This window comes from Elephas maximus, chromosome 4 (genome assembly GCF_024166365.1).
Source record: "Elephas maximus indicus isolate mEleMax1 chromosome 4, mEleMax1 primary haplotype, whole genome shotgun sequence".
NCBI classification, from domain to species: Eukaryota; Metazoa; Chordata; class Mammalia; order Proboscidea; family Elephantidae; genus Elephas; species Elephas maximus.
Genome location: NC_064822.1, coordinates 5598551 through 5626187, shown reverse-complemented (window position 1 = coordinate 5626187; position 27637 = coordinate 5598551). Strand labels below are relative to the sequence as shown.

At 36.7% G+C, this 27637-nt stretch overlaps 1 protein-coding gene across 4 annotated transcripts in view; it reads left to right on the top strand.

Annotated features, from left to right (window-relative positions):
* EPC1 (enhancer of polycomb homolog 1) overlaps window positions 1–27348 on the top strand; it is a 106584-nt gene extending 79236 nt beyond the window's left edge. For 2 of the 4 annotated variants that reach the window (XM_049881634.1, XM_049881632.1), the window contains exons 3-15: window positions 7585–7730; window positions 8140–8346; window positions 8568–8716; window positions 9623–9782; window positions 12460–12636; window positions 12723–12812; window positions 12893–13041; window positions 14512–14864; window positions 22366–22484; window positions 22565–22651; window positions 23617–23758; window positions 23865–24228; window positions 25952–27348. In XM_049881634.1, the coding sequence (XP_049737591.1) occupies window positions 7585–7730; window positions 8140–8346; window positions 8568–8716; window positions 9623–9782; window positions 12460–12636; window positions 12723–12812; window positions 12893–13041; window positions 14512–14864; window positions 22366–22484; window positions 22565–22651; window positions 23617–23758; window positions 23865–24228; window positions 25952–26024 (2216 nt within the window). In that variant the 3' untranslated portion in view covers window positions 26025–27348. Of the gene's footprint in view, window positions 1–7584; window positions 7731–8139; window positions 8347–8567; window positions 8717–9622; window positions 9783–12459; window positions 12637–12722; window positions 12813–12892; window positions 13042–14511; window positions 14865–22365; window positions 22485–22532; window positions 22652–23616; window positions 23759–23864; window positions 24229–25951 lie in introns of those variants that run through there. The other 2 variants (XM_049881633.1, XM_049881635.1) reach the window with 2 other exon arrangements.
* The last annotated feature ends 289 nt before the right edge of the window (window positions 27349–27637 follow it).

The window sequence follows — 27637 nt, the reverse complement described above, 5'->3', positions numbered from 1 at the left end:
TATAAATTACACTTGTAAGAAGGCAGCAGAGCATTGCCAGTCAGTCCCTATCAGTTTGGCTTTCTGAATTATCTAGATTGGCACCCTTTAATACAGTAATATGGAAATGGTCTATCATTTGTGCTGTCTGGTACAGTACAAAAAAGCCTGGCGTGGCTATTTAGCACTTGAAATGTGGCTAGTGTGACTGAGGAACTGAATTTTAAATTTTATTTAATTTGAATTAATCTAAATTAGCTGCATGTGGCTACTGGTTCACATACCGGACATCACAGGCCCGGATTATTTTGGTTAGGTATTTAAAAAAAAAAAAAATCTTAATACAGCAGTCAGTTTTCATCTACTCTGAGGTCTCCAAAAGCCCTGTCTACATAACAATAACAGAATTAGGTCATGGAAGGTCAGTGGAGGGCCTATGGTTGCAAGTAACATGAGCGCAGGGATGTTGACATCTAGAGATTTTTATTAAGTGGTAGGAATATTCCTTTATTTTAATTATGAATGTCATAGAACTGATATACATATGAATGGAAAATAAAACATTCCATTTTTAAGACATTTGGTAAAATAGTACGTTCGTTTCTGCAAATACTTATTTGGATATCTCTGCCAGATACTGTGTTAAGCTTGAGGGGGGAGGGATGGCAGGTGTTTGGCAGGTAGATGGTCTCCTCGTGTATCTATCACAGATATCACTAATGGATGGCTGTTACGGGAAGAGGTTTCCTTAATTTTTTCCCTCTGAGTAGATGCAACATCAGAATGCTTTTCAACAGAGCACTGTAAGTAGTCACTACCAGAGTTGTCCTACAAGATTAAACATGTTTGCCATCTCTGCACTAGAGGTATAAAGATAAATAAGAAGACACAATGCCCACACTTGAGGCCAGTCACATTCTAACAGAGGGCATTGATGTTTTAGCAAGCAGATTCTAAAGTATGTACAGAAATAGTGTAAAGAAAGGAGTGATATACAACAGAAATTTTTATCCTTGGCGACATAAGCCTTTAGGGTCCATGTTTGAATTGCCTGTAGTTTATGCAGAATGTTTATATGGACAGTCCATCTTTCCTGGGAAAGGGTTCATGTTGTTGACGGGTGCCATCAAGTGGAATCTGAACTCATAGCGACCCTCTGTACAACAGAGCAAGACACTGTCCATTCCTGCACCATCCTTACAATCAGTGCTGTGGTCGAGCCCAGTTTACAGCCACTGTGTCAGTTCATCTCATTGAAGGTCTTCCTCTTTTTTGATGACCCTTCTCTTTACCAAGCATGACAGTTTTTCCCAAGAACTGGACCCTCCTGGTGACGTGCAAAGTATGTGAGACCAATTCTCGCCATCCTTGCATGTGAGACCAATTCTCGCCATCCTTGCTTCTAAGGAGTATTCTGGCTGAACTTCCAACATGTATTTGTTCATACTTCTAGCAGTTCATGGTATATTCAGTATTCTTTCCCAGCACCGTAATTCAAAGGCATCTATCCTTCAGTCTTCCTTATTCGTTGTCCAGCTTTCACATGCCTGTGAGGCAATTGAAAATAACCACAGCTTAGGTCATTCGCACCTTAGTCCTCAAAGTGGCATCTTTGCTTTGTAACACTTTAAAGAGGTCTTTTGCTAAAGATTTGCCTGATTCAATACGTCTTTTCGTTTCTTGGCTGCTACTTCCATGAGCATTGGATATGGATCCAATTAAAATGAAATCCTTGACAACTTCAGTGTTTCTCCCTTTGTCATGATATTGCTTGTTGGTCGAGTAATGAGGGTTTTTGTTTTCTTTATGCTGAGGTGTAATCCATCCTGAAGGCTGTAGTCTTTGATCTTCATCAGTAAGTACTTCAAGTCCTCTTCACGTTCAGCAAAGTTGTGTCTTCTGCATATCACAGGTTGTTAATGAGCTTTCCTCCAATCCTGATGCGACATTCTTCTTCATATAATCAGGTTCTCAGATTATTTGCTCAGCATACAGATTGAATAAGCATGGTGAAAGGATACAACCCTGACACACACCTGATTTTAAACTACAAAGTATCCCCTTGTTCTGTTCAAACGGCTGCCTCTTGGTCTATGTACAGGTTCCTTATGAAGAATTCCCATTCTTCACAGTGTTATCCATAATTTGTTATGATCCACACCATCAAGTGCTTTTGCATAATCAGTAAAACACAGGTAAACATCTTCCTGGTGTTCTCTGCTTTCAGCCAAGACCCATCTGATATCAGTGATGATTATCCCTCATTCCATGTCCTCTTCAAAATTCGGCTTGAATTTCTGGCAGTTCCCTATTGATATACTGCTGCAACCACTTTTGAATGGTCTTCAGCAACATTTTACTTGTGCGTGATATTAATAATATTGTTCAATAATTTCTGCATTCCATTGAATCAAGTTTCTTTGGAATGTGCACAAATATGGATCTCTTCTAGTCGATTGGCCAGGTAGCTGTCTCCCAAATATCTTTTTTTTTTTCTTTTAATTGTTCTGTAAGTGAGTTTATAGTTCAAGTTAGTTTCTCATATAAAAATTTTTATACACATTGTTATGTGACCCTCGTTGCTTTCCCTGTAATGTGACAGCACACTCCTTCTTTGCACCCTGTATTTCCCGTGTCCATTCAATCAGCTCCTGCCCCTTCGTTCCTTCTCATCTCGCCTCCAGACAGGAGCTGCCCATTTAGTCTCATGTATCTACTTGAGCTAAGAAGCACCCTCTTAACAAGTATCATTTTATATCTTACAGTCCAGTCCAGTCTTTGAAGAGTTGGCTTCGGGAATGGTTTTAGTTTCAGGCTAACAGAGAGTCCAGGGGCCATGTCTTCTGGGGTCCCTCCAGTCTCAGACCATTAAGTCTGGTCTTTTTACTGGAATTGGGGTTCTGTACCCCACTTTTCTCCTGCTCCATCAGGGCTCTCTGTTGTGTTCCCTGTCGGGGCAGTCATTGGTGGTAGCCAGGCACCAACTAGTTCTTCTGGTCTCAGGCTAAGGGAGTCTGGTTTATGTGGCCCTTTCTGTCTCTTGGGCGTATATTTTCCTTGTGTCTTTGGTGTTCCTCATTCTCATTTGCTCCAGGTGGTTTGGGACCAATTGCTGTGTCTTAGATGGCCACTTGCTAGCTCTTAAGACCCCAGACACCACTCACCAAAGTGGGATGCGGAACATTTTCTTAATAAACTTTGTTATGCCATTTGACCTAGATGTCACCTGAAACCATGGTCCCCAGACTCCCACCCCTGCTACTCTGTCCCTCGAAGTGTTTGGTTGTATTCAGGAAACTTCTTATTAGCATTTGGTTTAGTCTAGTTGTGCTGACCTCCCCTGTATTGTGTGTTGTCCTTCCCTTCACCTAAGATAATTCTTGTCTACTACTACTTTTTTTATCTACTTAGTGAATACTCCTCACCCTCATAACTGTCATAGAGTGTTTTCTTCTGTGTTTAAACCTTTTCTTGAGTTCTTATAATAATGGTCTCATACAATGTTTGTCCTTTTGCGACTAATTTCATTCAGTATAAGCCTTCCTCATTTATCCTCGTTGAGATGTTTCACAGATTCATCCTTGTTCTTTATTGTTGCGTAGTATTCCATTGTGTGAATATACCATAATTTGTTTATCTGTTCATCTGTTGATGGACACCTAGGTTGTTTCCGTCTTTTTGCTGTTGTGAACGGTGCTACAGTGAACATGGGGTGCACATATATCTATTCATGTGACGGCTCTTATTTCTCTAGGCTATATTCCAAGGAGTGGGATTGCTGAATCATATGGTACTTCTGTTTTTAGCTTTCTAAGGAAGTGCCAAATTGATTTCCAAAGTGATTATTACCATTTTACATTCCCACCAGTAGTGTTCAGTCTCTCCACAACCTCTGCAACATTTATTATTTTGTGTTTTTTGGATTAATGCCAGCCTTGTTGGAGTGAGATGGAATCTCATTGTAGTTCTGATTTGCATTTCTCTAATGGCTAATGATTGTGAGCATTTCCTCATGGATCTGTTAGCTACCTGAATGTCTTCTTTGGTGAAGTGACTTTCCATATTCTGTGCCCATTTTTTAATTGAGTTATTTGTTTTTATTGTTGTTGAGGTTTTGCAGTATCTTGCAGATTTTAGAGATTAGATGCTGATTGGATATGTCATAGCCAGAATTTTTCTCCCCAGCCTGTAGTTGTCTTTTTACTCTTTTGGTGAAGTCTTCGGGTGGGCATAAGTGTTGGATTTTTAGGAGTGCCCAGTCATCTAGTTTCTCTTCTGGTGTTTGCGCATTGTTAGTAATGTTTTGTGTTCTGTTTATGTCATGTTTTAGGGCCCCCAGCATTGTCCCTATATTTTCTTCCATGATCTCTATTGTTTTATATTTAGGTCTTTGATCCATTTTGAGTTAGTTTTTGTGCATGGTGTGGCGTATGGGTCGTGTTTCATTTTTTTGCAGATGGATATCCAGTTATGCCAGCACCATTTGTTACTCTTTCAGTTTAGTCTTCCAAATATCTTGACACAGACGAGTGAACACTTCCAGCCTTGCATCCATTTGTTTAAGTATCACAATTGATATTCCATCAATTCTTAGAGCTTTTTTTTTTTTTGTCATTGCCTTCAGTGCAGCTTAGACTTCTTCCCTAAGTACCATCAATTCTTGATCGTATGTTACCTCCTGAGATGGTTGAACATCAACCAATTCTTTTTGGTATAGTAACTATGTGTATTCCTTCTATCTTCCTAGATGCTTCCTGCATAGTTCCACATTTTGCCCACAGAATCCTTCAGCCCTTCCGTATTGCAATTTGATGCTTGAATTTATTGTTCAGTTCTTTCAGCTTGAGAAATGCCAAGCATGTTCTTCTCTTTTGGTTTTCTAACTCCAGGCTTTTGCACATTTCATTATACTTTTGTCTTCTCAAGACGCCCTTTGAAATCTCCCATTCAGCTTTTTTGTTTCATCAGTTCTTCCTTTCACTTTAGCTACGCTGTGTTCGAGATCAAGTCTCAGAGCCTCTTCTAACATCTGTTTTGGTCTCTTCTTTCTTTCTGTCTTTTTAACAAGCTCTTGCTTTCTTCGTGTATGGTGTCCTTGATGTCACCCCAGAGCTCATCTGGTCTTTGGTCATTAGTGTTTAGTACATCAAATCTATTCTTGAGGTGGTCTCTAAATTCAGGTGGGATATGCCCAAGGTCGTACTTTGACTCTCATGGATTTGTTTTAATTTTCTTCAGCTTCAACTTGAACTTGCATATGAGCAATTGATGGTCAGTTCTGCAGTTGGCCCTGGCCTTGTTGCCACTGATGATAGTGAGCTTTTTCATTGTCTCTGTCTGCAGATGTAGTCAATTTGATTCCTGTGTATTCCATCTGCAGAGGTCCATGTGTATAGCCTCTGTTCATGTTGCTGAAAAAAGGCATTTGCAACGAAGAAGCTGTTGGTCTTGCAGAATCCGTTCATGCTTTCTCTGGTGTAGTTTCCAGCACCAAGGCCATATTTTCCAACTGCTGATCCTTCTTCTGTTTCTAGCTTTTGCATCCCAATCCCCAGTGATTATCAATGCATCTTGAATGCATGTTTGATCAATATCAGACTGCAGAAGTTGGTAAAAATCTTCAATTTCTTCATCTTTGGCATCATTAATGCTTGGTGCATAAATTTGAATAATAGTCATATTAACTGGTCTTCCTTGTGGGCATATAGATATTATCCTGTTCCTGACAGTGTTGTACTTCAGGATAGGTCTTGAGTTGTTCTTCTTGACAACAAATTTGACACCGTTCCTCTTCAATTTGTCATTCCTGGCCTAGCAGACCATATGACTGTCCAATTCAGAATGACCCATACCAGTCCATTTCAGCTCACTGATGCCTAGGATATCGATCTTAAAGCATTCCATTTCATTTTTGACAGCTTATGGTTTTCCTTGATTCATACTTTGTACATTCCACCTTCCTAATTGTAACGGATGTTTATAGCCGTTTCTTCTCGTTTTGAGTCATGCCACATCAGCAGATGACGGTTCCAAAAGCATCACTCTGCCTATGTCATTATGGTCTTCTCTACTTCGATGAAGCAGCTCTTCCCCAGTTGTATTTTGAGTGCCTTCCAACCTGAGGGTCTCATCTCCTGGCACTATATCAGACAGTGTTCCACAGCTGTCTATAAGGTTTTCATTGACAAGTTTTTTTAAGAAGTAGATTGCCAGGCCCTTCTTCCTAGTCTTCCTCAGTCTAGAAACCTCTCCACCATGGATCACCCTGCTGGTATTTGAAATACTGGTGGCATAGCTTCCAGCATCACAGCAACATGCAAGCCACCACAGTAAGATGAACTGACAGACAAGTGGTGGAAAGGGTTCATAGCATCTGAAAAATATAGAATTCATTAGGAACCATTTATTTGGTGGGGAGTAGTCAAAGGATTCCAGAAGAATTGCTGTCAGGATGGATTTTAGAAAAATTAATCAAGCATTTGTTATGTGAGCAGACAAAAAATAGCTAATGTAAAGGCCTGAAGTCGTGAAATAGCATGCTGCATAAACTATATGAAATTCAATATTGCTGGATCATACATTATTGATTAGACTGGGTTGACTAGGTTCAAAAGGGCCTTATTCCACTCTAAGGATTTTGACTTTAAAGTGATTGGAAGCTAGTAGATAGAAGAAATTAAGAGAGAGGGGACAAATTTTGATATCAAGCTATTTAATAACATTTCTTCTCATATTAATACCAATCTAGTGTAATTTTGATATGTAATTGAATGGTATTTGGTATAGAACGGTGGTTCTTGCCTTTGTTCCCCTAATCTGACAAATCTAAGAAATACCTTTCGTTTCTATCACATGACAGTGGTTCTCATGGATGAATAAGTTTCTGTGGCAGGAATGTCCTCACAGAGTGGTAGCTGTTACTGTTATTAACAATGGCTTCTGACACTTCAGCTTTAAATATCACTTTTTTGGTAAAGTAGTCAGATAATCCATAAACTAGAAGTATTCTGGAAGCAGTCTTATTTAAAGACCTTCTCATTTTATTTTATATCAAAACATGCGTAATTGCTGATATTTGATCACTTTTGAACTACAGAAATGTGGTTCAGCCCAGTACATTTAATAATCTATAATGGTCGTCTAGTTTTTTTGCTTTTGGGAATGGGCAGCAGGAGCATAACATCTGTTGTCTTTCATCACACTTATCTGTGTTAATATAAACCCAAACCCATTGCATCAAGTCTGTTCTGAGTTAGTTACCCTACAGGACAGAGTCGAACTGCCTGTAGGTTTCCAAGGCTGTAATCTTTGCAGAAGCAGCACGTCACATCTTTCTCCCCTCGAGTGGCTCCCCTCGAAACCACTAGCCTTTCAGTTAGCAGCTGAGCACTTAACAACTACACCACTGGTGAAGGGCTGTCTCCTTTCTTAAAGTCTAAATGTGGAAAACCTATCTGTAAACTCAGATTATTTGTGATTCTGAAAACCAAAAAAAAAAAAAAAAAACTTATTTCTTTAGAAAATCTAGGTCTTGCTTTTATTCAGACATCTGTTTTTGTCAGTGAATTCACATGGTGAATGATTGCTTATGGTTCCTTCTGTCAGCTTTTAGTTTGGATGCTGAACAGCCTGATTATGATTTGGATTCTGAAGATGAAGTGTTTGTGAATAAACTGAAAAAGAAAATGGACATCTGCCCATTGCAGTTTGAAGAGATGATTGATCGCCTAGAAAAAGGCAGTGGTCAGCAGGTACAGCTTCATTGTATACATAACATGTGTGTATACATGTATTTATATAAATATAACTATATGGAAACAGCATGTTGGGAAAGGGTTAAGCAAGCAGGCTCTGGAGTTGACAAGCATGAGTTCAGATCCTTTCTGCCAAGTACTAACTTGTATAATCTTGAGCAACATATTTAAACTTTTATATCCCTCAGTTTCCCTATCTGTAAAATAAAGATGATAAACATGATAAGATTGTTGTGAAGACAATATATATGAAACACTCAGCTCAGTGACTGACACGTATAAGATACTTCACATAAGCTTGCTGTTGTTTATACGGTTATTTTGATTGTCATTTCAATTTAGAAATACGATCTTTTGAAGCTTATGTATGTATTATGTGAAAATGACATAATGATTTTACATTTAGCCAGTCAGTCTGCAGGAAGCCAAGCTGCTGCTAAAAGAAGATGATGAATTAATTAGAGAAGTTTATGAATACTGGATTAAAAAGAGAAAAAACTGTCGAGGACCATCTCTTATCCCATCAGTAAAACAAGAGAAGCGTGATGGTTCCAGCACAAATGATCCTTATGTAGCTTTTAGAAGACGCACTGAAAAAATGCAGACTCGAAAAGTAAGTGAATTTGGGGGTTAATGCTGTTCTCTTTAATGTAGGAGAAATTGTTTACAGTTAAGACTTCTTAATACCTGAAGACTAATTTGTTTAAATACAACTTCCTATACAGTTATATTACTTTAAAATAAGTCAGCCTTAAGGTATAGCAGTAACTATGCTCAGAATACCACTAGTTGGAAAAGCTTAATGACACTAAACAAGCAACTTCGTATTTGCAGAATCGCAAAAATGATGAAGCCTCTTATGAAAAAATGCTTAAGTTGCGTCGAGATCTAAGTCGGGCTGTTACTATTCTAGAAATGATAAAGAGAAGAGAAAAGAGTAAGAGGGAGCTCTTGCACTTGACACTGGAAATTATGGAGAAGAGGTAAAGTACGTTTTAATAGCATTGGGAAGTACGGTCCATTAACATTTTGTACATTGAGTTATCTCCTAAGCAATTATCTGTACTCCAGGAATAGCTTCTTTTAATAAGAGTTAGAGACTGCTTATACGTGTGACGTGATGCTGTGCTTTGTATAATTTACATGTGTTCCTCTTATTTTCTTTAAAAGTGACTGTTCGGTAAAATTAAGATATACCAGGTATTTTCATCTTGAATCTTATCTTTTTTGCCCTTATTTGAGTTGTGTGCAGTGTTGTGAGGGTGAAGGGAAAGAACATTTGTCAATTCTAAGGTTTTTGTTTTATTCACTTGATAATAACTGATCTTTTTTTTTTTTTTTTAAACATAACTGCCTTTTTCTAATAGAGAAGTGTAACGAAATGGTTGTGGGAAGGCCTTTAGTCTTACCATTCAAATAACCATTCATTGTGATACACGGTGAAAGCTGGACGGAAGCCTCACTGCCCTATTCCCTAATGTCTATTCATAAGAAAACTACTGTTAAATTTCTTGTAATTCCTTTCAGAAAGATTAGTTTTATAGCACAGGCAATTTATATTAACAAAAAGTTCCTTAGTACCATTTTAGATGTTAGTTTCAACTACCCCACCAAGTCTTTAACCAAAATTGCTAAGTTAAAATTCAAACCTTTGTTTTTTGTCACAGTCATCTATTTGTGGTGTTAAGATAAAGACATAAACCAAAAAGTAGAAGGAAGAAGCAAACAGAATTATATAGTTTTTAATTTTAATCAGCATTCAACAAATAGTCAAGATCTAGGTGTAATTTTATCTTTAAGATTAACCAGTGTTTACAGTTAGTCTGTTATTAATAATCATAAGTACTTACCAAACTAACTTTGTAAAACTTTCTTTTTTATAATTTCAGGTATAATTTGGGTGACTACAATGGAGAGATTGTGTCTGAGGTTATGGCACAGAGACAGCCAGTGAAACCTACTTATGCCATTCCCATCATTCCTATTACTAATAGCAATCAATTTAGACATCAGGAAGCATTGGATGTGAAGGAGTTTAAAGTTAATAAGGTGACCCAAACTTCTGTGATAGTTGTATTTGATGGAAGTCGTATTGGATGATACTTTCTCATTAAAGTGAGAGTGAAAAAGGAAAACACACGTAAACTTTAACCAAAAATATGCTGCAAAAATTTTAATCGTAGCACATTATGAAAAAAAGCAGTAATTAAAATTTTGTTTTGGTCCTGTTCTTTGCTTATCTTATGAAGGGAGGATATTATTACTGCACCTAATAAAAGGAATATCTTCTTAGTTGTAAGATTATGAAGTGTTGAAATAATTCAGACAAAATATGGAAACTTGGGGGCAGGGATATGAAATCCCTCCTGATATATGATGAGCTGTGTTTTGTGGACACACCAGTGTTGGAGTGGAAGAAGGCAGTATAAGAGGAAATTAAGATGTCTCTCTCTAATATTTTATGATGTAGATAATGATTTAGAAGTGGAAAATAACTTGGCAGGTTAATACTTAACCAAATACTTAGCAATTTGTGAAGAATAAAATCAGCGAAGGGAAATAAAATGAGTTAAGGAAAACTGAGGGAAATAAGAGAGGGCAACAAATTCAGTAGCACTTTCTGGAAAATGTGCATCTGGAGAAAGAGTAATATATTTTTCATATAAAGTTTTTATCATGAAACTTAAAAATTCCCCATACCAGTTCAATGTAAGGAGTTGGGTCGTTTTGCCATCGGTCTCTGTTATTTCTCCTATGTTGTTTAATGTCGTGGTCCTGTCATTTGTTTTAATGTGATGACACGAACCTTCAAACCCAAATGTACAAATTGCTATACCAGTTATAGTAATGATTTCCCCAGCCTGATGTTCCTGTCATTTAGAGTAAAGCCAGGGAACATTTTGTGAGGAAACATGGACGCTTTTGTTTTTAAAAAAAAAAAAATCCATTACGGAGAATTAAGGCAGTATTCCCTAGACAATGCAGAAAGTTGGAATTATGCTCCAAAATATTGCTTTTTTTTTTTTTTTTTAACCTATAGAGATATATCATCCATTAACACATTTAAATTTATGTAGTTTTTGTGTTCCATGTTTATAACTTATTAGTCATAAGTATGCCTTTGGTAGCGTAGTGGTTAAGTGCTACTGCTGTTAACCAAAAAGTCAGCAGTTCAAATCTACCAGGCACTCCTTGGAAACTCTGGGGCGGTTCTACTCTGTCCTATAGGGTTGCTGTGAGTCAGAATCGACTCGACGGCAATGGGTTTGGTTTTTAAGTATGCCTTTAAAATTTACTGGGGTTTTTCCTACTTCATATTTAAGTCTGTGGTCTCCTGTCTGCACCCTATGTGACTTTTAAATTATTTCAGTCCTATCCCTCAGCCTTTATATTTTGATAAAAAAAATACTAAACTCTTAATTGTCCTGTTCTGTAGTTTCTTCTATACATTCCAGAAATTGTGGTATCATACTTGAAAGTGCTTTACTTTGAGTTCCTCCAAATTAAAACAAAGTCTTTAATGGGGTTGTTCAGTTATCTTGGTAATTTTGATTGTAGTTTAAGTAACTGAGTCCCAGACTTCATTGAATAAGATTTTGAGTTACAAGAAAATTAGTAGGTAATAATGCAGCCTTAAATTACTGTCCTAGCTGACCATTGATAATAAAAAAAGCATAATGCCATAAACTACATAAAATTTGATATAAATATTTAGCATATTTACATAACTATGGTGTTTGCCATGATCCTTTCCTTCCCAGCAAATTGTCTCTGGTCTCGCTTGCCTGTTTCCTACATACCAATTTCATGCTTCTCCTAGCCTTTGTTGTGATCAGCCGCACACGCGTCTAACATAGTTTTTGTTCCATCAACTCATTCACCCTTGCATCTCTGTATTTTATTATTGTGCTTCCCATATTTAATGATTTCTTGTCTTTATCCTCTAAAACTACTCAATATAAAAGCCTGCTCTGGAAGGCTTTCATTGTTCAGTTAGCAAATCCTTGTCACTCTATTTTTATAACTCCTTGGCATTAAGGCTTTGTTTTTCACTGTGTTGACAGTTATTTATAGTTTGTGTATATGTAAAATCATTTTCATTGGTATTTCCCCATTCGTATTTCCCCATACTGGTTTGTTATTTCTGGAGAGTAAGGACTAAACTCTCCTTTTTTTTTTTTTTTTAAATTCTATATTAGAATTTTTATAGAAAATTAAGAAGCAGACAGAGTACCACAACCACACTCACAGCTGTTGAGCCGATTCCGACCCATAGTGACCCTGTAGGACAGAGTAGAACTGCCCCATAGAGTTTCCAAGGAGCTCCTGGCGGATTTGATCTGCCGACCTCTTTGGTTAGCAGCCGTAGCACTTAACCACTACACCACCAGGGTTTCCAGCAGACAGAGCAACCAGCAGTAAATACCTATTGCAGTTACAGGATTTAATAAACTGGAGAACTTCGGTTCCCTTGTTGTACTTTAATTGAAACAAAATAGTTTATGGGATTATGTTTAGATTGTGGGAACATATTTGTGCATTCACAGAAGACAGCCTCTCTAAGATGTTACAATATGGAAAGGCCAAATATGAGAGTCTTTGGGTCTCTTAGGAATATGAATGCCTTTAGTTATAGCAATAAACTTCTTTTTAAACCCTCCCCCCAAAACTGCAGGTTTATTGAATGTGGTTTCTCGTGTTTCTTTAATTCATGACTTTATTATAGCAAGATAAAGCTGATCTTATCCGACCGAAACGTAAATATGAAAAGAAGCCCAAAGTCTTACCATCGTCTGCTGCTGCTACTCCTCAACAGACGAGTCCTGCTGCACTGCCAGTCTTCAATGCTAAAGATTTAAACCAGTATGACTTTCCCAGCTCGGATGAAGAACCTCTGTCCCAGGTGAAATATAGGCATTGTTCTCTGACTGTAAAGATGGGATATAGTAAATCACATGTTTTGACCCACTTCATTTATCTTATTTACAGGTTTTGTCTGGCTCTTCAGAAGCTGAGGAAGAGAATGATCCTGATGGTCCCTTTGCTTTCCGTAGGAAAGCAGGCTGTCAGTACTATGCTGTAAGTTTCAGGTTCCCTCTGTAAGTAACAAACTACCTTTAACTGACAAAATGAGATAATTTAGATTTTTTTTTTTAAAGCCTCACTTAGACCAAACTGGCAACTGGCCTTGGACTAGTCCTGAAGATGGAGGACTAGGGGATGTGCGATATAGATACTGCTTAACTACCCTCACTGTACCCCAGAGGTGTATTGGATTTGCACGGAGACGGGTTGGGCGCGGTGGAAGGTAAGCTCTTTCTGCCTTTATTTTGTGTAGGGATATCTTAGAGAGTAGGATAATCATATCTGAAGTTTCAGTTGAAGTCATCTTTCTAAACAGCTCATTTAGTTTCCATTTTCTGTTCTTAACTGATACGTTGGCTGAAATATTTTTGCCACTTTGCCACCTGGTTCTTATACAACCACAGCTTTTAATGCATAACTCTATTGGACCCTAATGGATCTGCTTTTCTGTTTAAGATTGAAAACCTCAGATAAATTATCAAAGGGTAGAATTCTGAGCAAATGTAGTAGGTAAAGATAAGTATAAATCATGATTGAACAAATTGTATTAAGTTAAACTGCAAAAAGCTGTTTTAGGAGTCCTGGGAGAAATTGAAAAAAGAATTAAATAGGCCAAGAAGTGTCATGTGAAATAGACAGCCCAGTATACTGAGCTATTAACTTGTCAATGAGAAGCCTTCAGGGTCCAAGCATCACCTGGTCTTGACACCCCAGTTTGTCAAAACGTAGTTGCCCTTCTTCCTGTGTGTAGACCTGATAGAAGTCCTTCCTAGTCTATGTGCCTTTTTATGTGAGAAGTTGTTTGTATGGGGAGATGGGAGGAATTGCAGAGCACGTAGAATCAAAGAGAGGAATGCTATTAAATGTCTAATGTGGAATAAATTAAAAGCTTAGATATGCTGCTTTTGTTTTTAATTCATAATTGCAATTTTTCATCACTGAAATATTAGGATTATTTGGGCACTAATATCATTTAGCCCTTTTTCTTCTATTATCATGTTGGCATCAGTAGCAGGGACAATTCTCTACATTGGCTGTGTTTTATTCTATTAGTGTTAATTAGTGTTAGAATTTTGAGATAGAGTAATTTATACACGTTATGTATATCCCCTAGCATAGTGGATCGCTAATATTTTGTCTATAGATAATTTTAATGATATAAAATACCTCAAAGATCACATACGTTTTTACTGCTTTTCTTCTCTTCCCACTCTTCCCCCCCCCCCGCCCCCACCAAAAAAAGTGAAACCTGCTTAAATAGAGAACAAGTGTGTCAGCAACATTTTTTTTTTTAAGTGTTTGTTTTGGTGCTTTGTAATGGAAGTAAAAATCTTTAGTTAAAACACATTTGGGAAAGAATACTCTCATGTAATATCAGTAACTTATTGGCAGATCAACATAGAGCTTTTGAAAGACTCTTCCTGTTATAAAATGAACAGTGTACCTTGTTCTTTAAGGTGACTGGTATTGGGTTACCTTAATTTAATAGGATCATTATAAAGCAAAAGGAAGAACCTGTATCAGAAATTGACATTTTAGCCTGTAGAGCCAAATATTGAAATAGGCAACTTTATAGTTTTTAAATATTCAGTATGGGTTGGTTTTGGAGAGGAGATGGAGAGAAAGAAAAACCTTTCTTACATAATCTTTGAATAACTATTTTAAATGTACATTTCTTGCCTGTCTTTAATAGGGTCTTACTGGACAGAGCTCATTCAGACTATGACAGTATGTTTCGCCATCTGGATTTGGAAATGCTTTCTTCTCCACAACATTCTCCAGTCAATCAGTTTGCCAATACCTCAGAAACAAATACCTCGGACACATCTTTCTCTAAAGACCTCAGTCAGATACTAGTCAATATCAAGTCATGTAGGTGGCGGCATTTTAGGCCTCGGACACCATCTTTACATGACAGTGACAGTGATGAACTCTCCTGTAGGAAATTACATAGGAGTGTAAATCGAACAGGAGCAGCACGACTTGGGACCCAGACATGCAGTACCTCTACGCAGAGTAAAAGTAGCAGTGGTTCAGCACACTTTGGTACGTTTGTTACTGTGTACATTTCTATACAAATGTCACCTTTTGTGGCCTGTCACATTTATCACTAAGAGTAGTTCCCCGCCCCCCCCCCCCCAGCCTTGAAACAGAAAAGAAGAAAAACCTAGGTCTAAATATTTATTTGAATCGTGTCACTATAGGGGTTTTGAGTGTATGTGTATTCAAAAGGGGGTTTATGGTCAAATGTATGACGTTTGTCCTGGACGCACTCCGTGAATGACAAGATTTATCAATTATATTTTCAAATAATATGAGAAACAAGAGGCCCTAAGTTTTTACTGTTTTATGCTTAGACACGTCTTTAGTCTTTTACCTGGTCTGCTTAAAAGTAGAAATCAGAAAGGTGGTAGATGGGCATAGCCTTATCTGCTGAGGCAGTAATTCAGAGTAAATTATAAGAAACTAATTTTTCAGAAAAGAATATTTAAGTTAAATGTTATTTTAATATTTTTGGAAACATTTTCAGATACCTACTTTACCATTGTGGCTACATTGTGAAATGTCTAAAATAAATGCTATCCATTTAAAATATTCATATAATCTTAGCTTCCTATTTTAAAGCTAAATAAACCTGTGTTATTTGAAACAGAAATTCACTGTAAAAATTGTTACTACAGATTTTTGTTGAAGTGATTTAAATATAGATTTTGAAAGGACTACATTTATTTTGTACCTCTAGTCACTGGTAGGGTTACGTTGAAACCTTCTCATAAATATGAACAGTTGCTTTATTCTTAAAGAACTTCAAGAAATGTTGTATAAACTGATTTATTTCATGGTTAAAAAATAATATGTCTATGAAATGCAAATGTTTCAGCTCATAAGAAATATAATCACACTTCAGCAATCAGAAGTCAATTGAAGTTATTCTGCTTAGAACAGATATTTGGCCACTGCTCTCAAGGTCTGGCAGATTGTTTATAATCCTGTTAAATTTTAGAGTTTATGTCACAAAGAGCCTGGTTATGCATTTTTAGTCTTAAAAATCGGGAAGAAGAACTTTTCAATATGAAGGCTTACATACAGTGTGAGTGTAGAGATTTTGAAATGTAAACTTGGAAAATGTGTTCCTTTTTAAGCTGTATAAAATTCTTTGAGACATCGTACAAAATAGGCGTGTTCCATTTCCTTCACCCCTTAAAATAGGGAAATTTTGAAATGTATTACCAAACTTAGGATCTTAAAATGTTCTTTTCTATTTAAATTGTTTTGCTATACTACTTAAGTAAGCATCAATATTGTAAAAATTTGAAAATTCCTTCCCGTTTGCCAAAGAACATTAAAAGATGGACATTGAGCAGTGTTACTTTACAAAAAATTTTGCTGGGAAAAAAAAAAAAAAAAAACTTTAGAAACCTTGTATTAGTATTTCTTTTTAATCATTTCCTTCCTTTATATATGTGATAAAACTAAAATAGGTTTGTCAAAAAAATCTTTTTCCTTTGCTCTTAATTGTTTCCATTTTTAGCTCTCAATAAATTTCCCTAAATTTTGCTGGATCTTCCTGTTTACATAGTGAGTAAATACCTATAGGCTATTAATGTGGTAGCACTTTATTTATTCCTTCATATTTGTGAATATTCCAGAAGCCTAAAACTTAACCTCTATACGCTTCATAAAGTATATTACAGTAGAGTCGTATCGTATGTGCATTCAGCTTAAGTGAATTTAACTATACCCCCTGGGGAAAAAAAGAAAAATTTAGCAGTTTAAATGGTATACAAGATTCTAAATACCATTCCATTAAAAGAACGTATTCTCTCCAATGGGTCTGAAATGGGAGCAGTGAATCTACTGTTCCCTCCCTCAGTGCCACTCCCTCTGTTACCACTTCATTAATAGTGTAAGCACCTCACCTGGCTCAGTATAATTGTAGTTTTAAAGATAAATTTTTTCCTCTACAGCATGGCCCACAAGTACAAACCCAACCACTGCATCTGGTACTCAACCAAAGAAAATTTGATTTAGTCTGATGGCCTGTAGGAAAACTGGCTGTGTTGGGCTTATTGAAAGAGATGGGTCTCTCTAAAGGAATATTCAAGGTTTAATTTTGACCATGCTGACTTTAGAACTTAACCATTGTGTCAGATACAAGTCCAGTAGATATACTTCCCTGCTGCTTAAGCCAAATATGTGGGTTATAATTTTTATAATTTAGACCAGTTTGGATTATTTGATCATTGTGATAAATACTGATATTTATACTTAACGGTATGACATAGTGATGCCCTCTGGTCTGTTTTTCCCTTTTCTAAATAATCATCTAAAAGGGCCTGTTTACTCTCACTTATAAATAGAATGTTCTAAATGAGAGCATGAGGGGTCCATTCATTTAGCACATCAACTTTTGTAGCTTCTGTTTCAACTGCTCAGCAGCTTTTTGCTTGCTTCCCAGTCTTGGCCAGTCTTGCATGGTTGAATGGCTGAAGGGGTAGTCAGATGTTAGAGTGCCTCGTCTTCTGGGTACTTTACAGCAGAATAACACAGTGTGGAGGAAGTGGGGAAGACTTATGTGTATTCAGAAATTCTAGGACTAAGTTTTAGTATTCAAGGAGAAATCATGTGTTTTTAATAATCTTTAGTTGATATACGATCTGGACAGTTTCCAAATACACTTTTCTAGTGTTATCCATAAAACCGCTTTCAAAAACTTAGTTTTATGAGTGACTAAGTATTTCCATGTGTTTGAGTTTGAGGAATATCTGATATTAGAATATCTATTTTAATAATTAGGACTCTGGTATATAATTCAGAAAGACTGGAAGCAGTGGAACAGTGATTTTAAAACCACAGTTATATATTTAAGATCTGAATTTCTAGTTCCCAGTGAAACTTCATCAACATTAACCCATTACCGTGGAGTCTATTCCGACTCATAGCGACCCTATAGGACAGAGTAGAACTGCCCCATAGGGTTTCCAGGGAGCGGCTGGTGGATTTGAACTGTTGACCTTTGGGTTAGCAGCTGAGCTCTTAACCACTACACCACCAGGGGTCCTCATCAACATTCGAGGTCATTTTTCTCAACTCACGTATCTGCACTATAGACTCGGTTTATTTTCAGAAGCGAATAGGAGATACATAGCTAGAATGATACGGTGCTGAGTCTCAATAGCAGTAGCTTACTTAATTTAATCCAGTTTACTTAGTCTGCAACATAAAATTTGAGTCTTACTGTGGAAAAGAAAATCCAGAGATAAGCACTGAATATTTTAATCATTAGATTTTGTAAATCTGCAGGACTTTAATCCTTGATGTGCATCAAAATTCAGAATTCCTTTTTAACTTTAATAGAAAGTAGGTTTATCACATAATATCCCCAGCAGAGTCTGGGGTGACACCTAGTAAAATACATGAATAGTTCTTCAATTGTGCAGTGACATGCAGGAATATCCATGCCAAGTGGGATAAATAAACTACAGATGATCTCATGTTCCAGTGATTTGCCACCCAGGGAGTTGAGGTCTGCACAGGTTTTGCCACCAAATGAGTTACAGTAAACTTTGGTTTTCAGATTACTTATGAACCTCAAACCTATCAATTCAAGCTTCCTGCATAGATCATACTTTAATAAGTATCTGACAAATCATTTCATTATATATTTCTTTAAAGTTACTTTTTCCTGTATTAAAAAATGTTTTGCCTGTGTACTGCTCAAAGAAATTTCTGATTCAGGAGTGTCTTTTAAAATAACTGTTTTGGGTTTGGGCCTTTTTTTTTTTTGGTGGGGTTTGTGTGTTTTACAAAGTATATATTTTGGTAGTTTACAGTCCATCTTCCCAACCTGTATTTTCAAATCATTTTTTTTCCTAAGCTCTTGTCCCACCTGCCCCCGCCCCCACTCCTTTGATCGTGTCAGTTGATCTTCTCAGGCTATAGGAGTGAGTGCTGCTCACAGTGCAGCAGCCTGACCCGGTACTGGTGCACCATGGTTTCCCGGGATAAGAAGTGGACTCATAAAGTTTTGGGTTATTTCATCTAAATTCCTACCCAGAAGAATTGGTTAGAAGCTACCAAACATAGTTTTTGACCCCTGTCTAAAATCGTTTGTTGCCACTGAGCTGCCTCTGACTCATAGAAACCTTCCGTACAACAGAACAAAATATTTCCTGGTCCTGTGTCATCTTCACGATCATTGTTAATGTTGGAGTCCATTGTTGCTAAACATTTTTATTAAGGGCAAATTCCACAACTTTCCAGATCAGGTTCTTCTGCGGTTGGAAAACTTGGTTAGACAGTTGGTCCTTACATTCCACCCAGAGCCGGCTCTTTAAACCTGCACGTTCGCATTTTGCCCTGGGAAGCATACTGAGTACGTTTTCTTGCTTTTCAACATCAGTGTCCTTCAGATACTTGAAATCCTGTTATGCTTCCTTCTTCCCTCGTCCAGTTCTAATTGAAAAATGCTGAGCTTTTAATCATGTTCCTCACGTGACCATTCTCCCTACGTAGATTCTTGTTTGTCAGGTGCTCTGTATATGAGATTTATTCTTAAGCACTTGAGTCATAAATTAAAACTTTGAATATTTCTTGTAAATATTAAACCTTAAATTTTTATTTCTTCTTAAATTTAAAATATCATTTGTTTCTGGGGGCTTTTTTCCTTACACTACTAAATACTTTTGTGACCTCAGACCAAAGTTTCTTTGTCTCTAGAAGGAGGTTATTATAAGAGAAAATCACCAAGAGTTCATCCTGATCTAAAAATGTTTGGTTCTGTGAAACGACTTTGGTTCCGGATTTGGTCATCTGTCAAAATAACCATCTTGCCCGTCTTTGTGTGAATCGCAGACTTGACTACCACACCATATCTCAAGATAGACTCATAACCTAAAACCTTCTACCTTGCTACTTCAGTCCGTTCCTAGAGATTTAGAAAGGTTTGGCCATCTTTGTTTTATTTCCATTATTTAGCATTTGGCTAGACTTCTGAGTTTTAACAGCATCTTGATCTGAGATCTCAGTTTTCTGTATATATAATAATTAAAACTCAATTCAGCTTATATTTGCCCACATTTACTAGCTTACTTTTGCCCAAGCTTTTCGATTATTCACACAGCCTCTTTGTTGGGTTGGAATTTTATTCGCTGGAATTACAAAATCTTACATTTTATAGCTGAAAAAAACCTTAGTGATCACCTAATTTAATCTCTTTCATATTTAGATACTGAACCCCCAAAGTTTAAATACTCAGCTAGTTACGCTGGAGCTGAGGACTAAAAGAGTCTCCTGGCTCCTGGGCCTGAGGTTTTTATTACCATCACTTTGAGCTTCTAAGTTGTCCTGTGTGTTTCTTCTTGATCATTTACCAAAAATGCTCCAGAGAAAATTTCCTGACTAGACTATGGAGTATAGAGATAGCTAACTAACAGGCTTAAATCTATGTTAGGAAGAAATTAACAGTTGTTAAAAAGTGAGATTCACAGAACCCTCAGAAACTCAGGATTAAGATACTGATTTAACTAGGGCAAAAATATTTGGAACCTTTATTCAAATTGATTTCCAGTTTTTTATCACTAAATTTTAAATTAAAATGTACGCAAATATCAGCAAAGTTCTATAAAGGGATACTTTTATTCATGTAAATTGTTTTGCATGTATATATGTCTTCAGGAAATGCTAAGTTATTGTTTTTCTAGATAAAAGGATGTGTTTTTAAAAAAAATTTACTGAGGATCTAGGAGATGCTACTAGGCAATTCAAGACTTAGGCAACTCACTCAAATTAATGTTATTTAAGAGTAAACCTCAGTAGTACCTAATAATATCTAATTATCTGGCAATAATATCTAATAAATTAGGAATTCTCAGGTTTAAACAATTTTTTTTACTTTTTTTTTTTTAAACCTAAGAGTAAGCATTGTTTTAAATAATGAACATTTTTCAGGGTACCATTAGTTTTTGTAGAGTCTTGACGTTTTGATAGATCACATTTCTGTGATATGGAAATATTCACGTTGAACAGAAAGTTACTTCTATGACGGTATTTAGGGATCAGCTTCTTATCAATAGACGTATTCCCTGGAGATTTAAGATTTGAGAACCACAAACGTAATAGGGAAAGAAAATCATCAAAATACAGATACCAACTGAACGTGTTTGTAATATTAAAAAAAGAGAAAATCAGAATTTTTCCAGTGAGAAATCACTTTTTTTGCCTTTGTTGCTCAAGAGTTGAGTTCAGCTCAAGTGTAACAGCCTATGTAGACACTAATAACTTCTAAGATTTACTTCTACATTATTTCATAGTTTTCTGATCCACTCAAAATATGTTAGGATTTATACCTAAACATTTTCTAGTTGTACTTAGGCAGTAGCAATATCCTGGGGGACAGAGAAAGATTCTTCATTAGTTAGGAATGAAAAGTGTAAAACTTAATGAAATGATATTTTTAACGAATTTATCAAAATGCAATTAACAATAGTAGCAACGAATAAGATGACAGTATTTTGAAAACATTAAACTTTAGATTGAGGAAATTTGTATGACTTATAGATTCCCTGGTACCCAGGGATGCATGAATTACCCCTTTTTTGTTTTAAAATAATTCTTAGCCAGACATTATAGGCTTCTTAAGGAAGCCCTTAAGTCAGATGTATTGTGATTGTATGTGCTTCCCCCCCACCTTTTTTTAATTGGCAAAAAACAAAGGTTTCCTTTTTAAAAACTGCACACACCTTTTTGGAGGGTAATAAATGAACATTTTTTTGTTTGTTTTTTTTAGAACTGAGCTCTCCATAGACAAACATAAGTAGCATAACACAGTGTCTTTCCTCAGTCATCATTCTGTACAGTAAATCAACATAAACAACTCCGTTCTTATTGACTGGATTTTTTCCAGGTGGGTTAATTGGGTGGGGAAAATTAGTAATTAACCTTAACATTTGGAGCCTCTTTCCTTCCTGTTAAAGGATGGGTTCTTAAAAAAAAAAAAAAAAAGGATAATAAACCAACAACCTATCTTTCATAATATAAGGAAAATTTTTGTAATGACTAAAATTTTTAAATATGTACAACAGTTGCTATTTATACACAGAAGTGTTAGGGATCATCTGAATGCATTGGGACAATAATATGGATAAAATGCAGACTAAATGGCAATTATCAGATTTGTTCTCCAGCACAGTCTAAAGTTGAATTCCAGACCTGTGGATTAAAAAAGGCTGGTGTTACCTGTCTACACTGTCTCACACAAGTGTCACAGCTTTATAGTGGTGTTGAAACTCAGGCGTGAGCAGTTCTCCTTGCTGTGTGGTTAACTAGGAAGCTTATTTTTCTTTTTCTTTTAAACTCAAGCCACTCTTCTAAAATGTGGTAGTAGAAATGCCGAAATTTGGGAATGATCTTTAGCAGGTTATGAGCCATTGTCAAGTGCTTTAATTCAGAGCAAATCTTTTTAATGCTAAAATGTGTTTTGGTATTGTAAGATGTATTTGATATCTATGCATTTTTATAAAAGTGTTTTTCCTCGTTTTATGTTCAGCATTTACAGCCGAACAATACCAGCAACATCAACAGCAGCTGGCACTAATGCAGAAACAGCAGCTTGCACAAATTCATCAACAGCAAGCAAATAGTAATTCCTCCACCAACACTTCACAGGTGAGGGATTTGTCTGTCTTATGATTATCCCTCATTGTTTCCCACCAGAGTTCATCTCTAATTATCAACTGTTGTCATAGAACCTTGCATCTAACCAGCAGAAAAGTGGCTTTCGCCTGAATCTACATCATAGCCACTCTATACAGGGTTTAGAAAGAACATTTCAGGTGAGTATGGAAGCTGTTGACTCTGCTCCCTACTTTAGAAAGTAAAACTTAAAAGCGTAGTTAAATGAGGTAGAGACCCCATTTGATCAGAAGTTCGTTAATGTACCTACCCGGGTCATAATCTTGGGTATTTTCATTATTATTGATTTTTTTATTATTATAATGCGAAAATAACCTTTTTTTACTCATAAAAGAAAAATCACCTGTAAACCTCAAGCATGATAAATGTTTGCCATTTAAACATATTTATGGCTTAAAGACTGAGGTTTGAGTCTAAGCATCTTACAGCAAAAATTAATTTTAAAAAATTCAAGGGGCCTCTCAAATTCTAGGCCAAGTTATGATATTTCTTATTACTTCCATTTCTGAAAAGATAACTACTTTATTACCCCAATGGTGCTTTTGGTTGTATGTGTATATATATATACGGTGAAAAAAAATCTATATATTTATTATTATGCATGTTTGCAAAACACTGAAATATTTTACCAACATAGTTTTTGTCCAACACTTTGTATTAGAGGTTGGCAGTTTCTACATGATAGATTTATTTGGTAATTGACATGTACATGTTATATATTGTCATAATGAAGATCAGAGTTTATAATCCTTGTGTTGTAAAGTCACAACCCTTGTGCTATAAAGTCACTTGTTGTTGAGTTGGTTCTCACTCATAAAGATCCTATAGAATGGAGTAGAGCTGCCTTGCAGAGTTTGCAAGGAGCGACCGGTGAATTTGAACTGCCGACCTTTTGGTTGGCAGCCAGGCTCTTAACCACTGCACCACCAGCGCTCCATAAAGTCACTTACTGTTCCTCAAATATCTGACTGCCTAAAGAGCTGTAGAGATTTTAGTGATTGGCCACTGTGTTTCAGATGTAAATTGATTTCGTATACCCGTGTAGCTTTAATATTAACTGAGACTAAGTGGTCCTGATTAGATTTGTTTTGCGTTTTGTTTTTAGGGTTTTGTTTCCAAGACTTTGGATTCTGCTAGCGCTCAATTTGCTGCTTCTGCTTTGGTGACATCAGAGCAACTGATGGGATTCAGGATGAAGGATGATGTGGTGCTTGGAATTGGGGTGAACGGTGTCCTTCCAGCCTCAGGTAAGGAGAAGGATCCTTAAATTGTTTCGATTGTATTTATAGCATATCTGTAATACAAACAGCAAAGTTGCACATTGCTTAGATATTTCTTCCTTTGTCTCTCCAGGAGTGTACAAGGGCTTACACCTCAGTAGTACTACACCAACAGCACTTGTACATACAAGTCCATCAACAGTAGGTTCGACTTTGTTACAGCCTTCAAATATAACACAGACTTCAAGTTCCCACAGTGCACTGAGTCATCAAGTAACTGCTGCCAATGCTGCAACAACTCAGGTTCTGATTGGGAACAACATTCGATTAACTGTACCTTCATCAGTTGCCACTGTAAACTCTATTGCCCCCCTGAATGCACGACATATACCTAGGACTTTAAGTGCTGTTCCATCATCTGCCTTAAAGCTGGCTGCCGCAGCAAACTGTCAAGTTTCCAAGGTTCCATCGTCATCCTCTGTAGATTCAGTCCCAAGGTGAGTAGTTATTTTAAGGATAAAATGTTTGAAAATGCAGAGATCTAACTTAAATTCTCTGACATTGCTCTTAGCCAATTCTTTGTGTTTTCCATTTTTTCCCCTTTTATCCATTTAAAGAAGTATAAATGAGAATTGATTCCTTATTTATTCAAGAACTAAACAGATGGATATTATAATTCAGTGTTAGTTGAGAATTTGAACCAGATGATACAGTAAAATATTTGCTTACATGTTTTGGCTATCCATTTCTTAATACAATAATAGCTTATAATGCTTTCATTTTTCTTCCACCTTTGATTTTCAGCCTTTAAGCTAGGAGCTCTCTTCAGAGTATTTCTTTTATGTATAATTTCCTTCACAGCTTACAGTGTAGGGAGTTAGAATTGATAGAATCATGCCTAGTATGCTAAGTTGCTCTTAATAATGTAAATTACTATAAAGGCTTACAGTACTCCTGCCAGTTGAACTTTTAATTAGACCGTGATTTTCTATGCTAACTTGTCTTCTTGGGTCTCAGTAAACCATATAGAATGTTTGTTCAGGTTCTATATTGTTTTAAATATTAATGATAATTAAAATCCTGCTGTTTGCAAGGTGCTATGGGAGAAATAAAAAGAGAAAGACGAGTTTTCACTTCAGTTAGAAGATAAGCATAAAGGTGTGGGAAGTTAAATAATGTTAACTCTGCGTAGCTGAAAACCATTCTGAAGGTATCACAAAGCATCATATGTTTGTTAATTGTATAGATGATGACTGTAATTTCAGTAAAAGGAGAAATCTTTTCACACCAGGTATATTCTGGGAGTGTCCATCAAAATGAGATCAGATTCAATCGGAGGTTGGGTTTGGTTGGACAGAGAAGAGAAGGAAAGAGGGCATTTCAGGCAGGTGGAGTAGACTAAGTAAAAATAGAAAGTTGGGAAAATATAAGTGTATTCAGAGATTAACGAGGAACATCGTTTGTCTAGAGGTTTGGAAGGTTACAGTTGAAGTTGGAGTGACAGGAGGAGGCCAGCCCATGGAGCACCTTGAATGAGAGACTGAGACTTAGAGTTCTGCAGCCAGAAGTGACCCAGAGGGAGGAGCAGGGTTTGTAGCAGCAGGTGGTAGCTGTAGAGTAGCACAATTTTCATTGTGATAAAATTGTATAGCCATGGAACACTAGCAGTGGATGGGACTTTAGAAATCACTTATTTTAGTTCCTTTGTTTTAAAGATGAGGAAACTGAGATCCAGGGAAGTTAACTGACTTCTCCAAGGACACTCAGCAATCTAGGTGATAGCACAACAAAAACTCTAGTCTTCTGTGTACTACTAGTTCCAGTAGCTGTCCTGCTCAGCCCCACTTAATGAACCCTGATTTGAAGTTCTGACATGAACCTCGGTCACATTTGTTTCTTTTTAAAAATTCTTATAAATTTAATACAGGGAGGAAAACTTGGTAATTCTTTGTTTTTAACGTCAAGGCTGCGTAAGTGCTACCAGAGTTTTGTTGGTAATGTAGTTGACTGTGGAATTTATATCAGATACAAGCCTGATTTCTGGTTGTGTACTCCTGATAATATACTATAAAGGTTCATGTTTCTTTACTTGGGACCTTACTCCCAAAACATGCAAATTTATTCCTGTTATTAAAATTAATTATGCTTTTTATTGGAAAGATAGTCTTAGTCCCTTAAATTTGTGTGTTTCAGATAACTAATTGAACTTTATTTCGACAGGGAAAATCATGAATCGGAAAAGCCAGCACTGAACAACATAGCAGACAACACAGTAGCGATGGAGGTGACGTAGCTCCCTCGGGGCGGGCGAGCTGCGGCCTGGGGACTTGATCAGGTGCTGTGCGTCAGTAGCATTTGAATGCAAGGGATGATGGAATGCAGCACATGCGTTTCCGTGGCAGCTGTGGGGACTTGACAGCAATGCTCATCTCTCATGCTTCGATTTTTCTTTTCTTACTGTTAATAGGAAAAAATCAACATCTGTAAATTAAGAATACAGCAATTATCTGTACAGTACTGCATATTTGTAATACCCTTGTATATATGTTACTTGAATACAGAAATGTTCATTTGTGATGCTTTGCACTTGGGGGTGGGGGGTGGGAGGGAAATAAATTGCAACAAAGAGTGTGAGATGTGAGATTGTATAGAGATGAAGTGTCATCATGTGCATGGTGCGGAACCTGCTGTTTTATCTATTTATTGTGCCGTGTTTACAGTTTTTTGTACACTGTACCTTCATTGGTTCCTGTGCTGTAGTAAATGTGTTAGGTAGCCGTGGACTCCTTGGTATTTTGTAAATGGTATAACATAACTTGGTTCCCCTCTGGGTCCCTGAGTTTTCTGTGTATCATGTGAAAAAAAAAAAAAAAAAAAAATGGTGACATACATACAGAATTTTACAAAAAAAAAAAAAAAAAAAGGCATCAGTTAAAAAAAATGGGGAATGTACTGTTAAATGGGGATCTTCCTGGTCCACTCTCATTAGGACAAGTAACAAGGTAAAAATGAAGTCTCTTGAATCCTCCCATCCCCACTTGCCCACAGAACAGTGGGTGGTTTCTGGTACTTAAAGCACTAATGTTACGTTGCTGCTCTACAAACAGCCCAGTAGTCCCATTTCCTTCCACACCAAAAAGTGTTAAATCAAGTATGCAAATGGAGTCCTTACAACTGGAGTTTATGTTGTCTTGCCCTTTTTTTAGCACAAAGAAAAAAAAAATTGTACTTTTTTTATTGTCGAATTGTTTAAAAGACTTCATTCTTTACTTGTTCTTACAAAAAGGATATTAAGGGAGAAGAATGCAGTAATTGCTGTACGTGTATCATCATTCCAGTTTCTAAAAACAGCCAGCCAGCTTTTTTCCTTTTAAGATTCTCCAGAAGGCTGCAAGGCCAGAACCACAAATATCGGGTGCCTTCCTTTGGAAATATTTGACCTCTCTTCTGTGAAGAGAATGGTACTTTACAGACTACTACTAGTGCTTTGTCAGTACCGAAGTCTGAATGCCCAGTCCAATGGCATACATTATCCTTAAGGTTTTTAATCCCACCTGGAAATATTGTGATAGAATTCTCACAAAATAAACCCAGGGCATTACATGTTGACAAACTCACGTGTAGTGGTCTTGTGCTTTTATTTTCACTTCAGGAACTTCTGTGTGACATTAATTAAAATCATTCAGTAAAAGAGGGGATGGGAATGGGGAGTGGCAACTTTTTTAATTCCTTTTTTTTCCACAATTTTTTATTGAATGCCTGCTATGCCCGGGACTGTTTTAGGTGGTATGACTGTGGAAAACATCCCTACCTTCATGGAGCTTAATAATCCTGTTAAGGGAGAAAAACTAAATAAACAAGGAAACTATAAACTGTATTTAACAATTAAGGAGAAAAGTGAGGAAG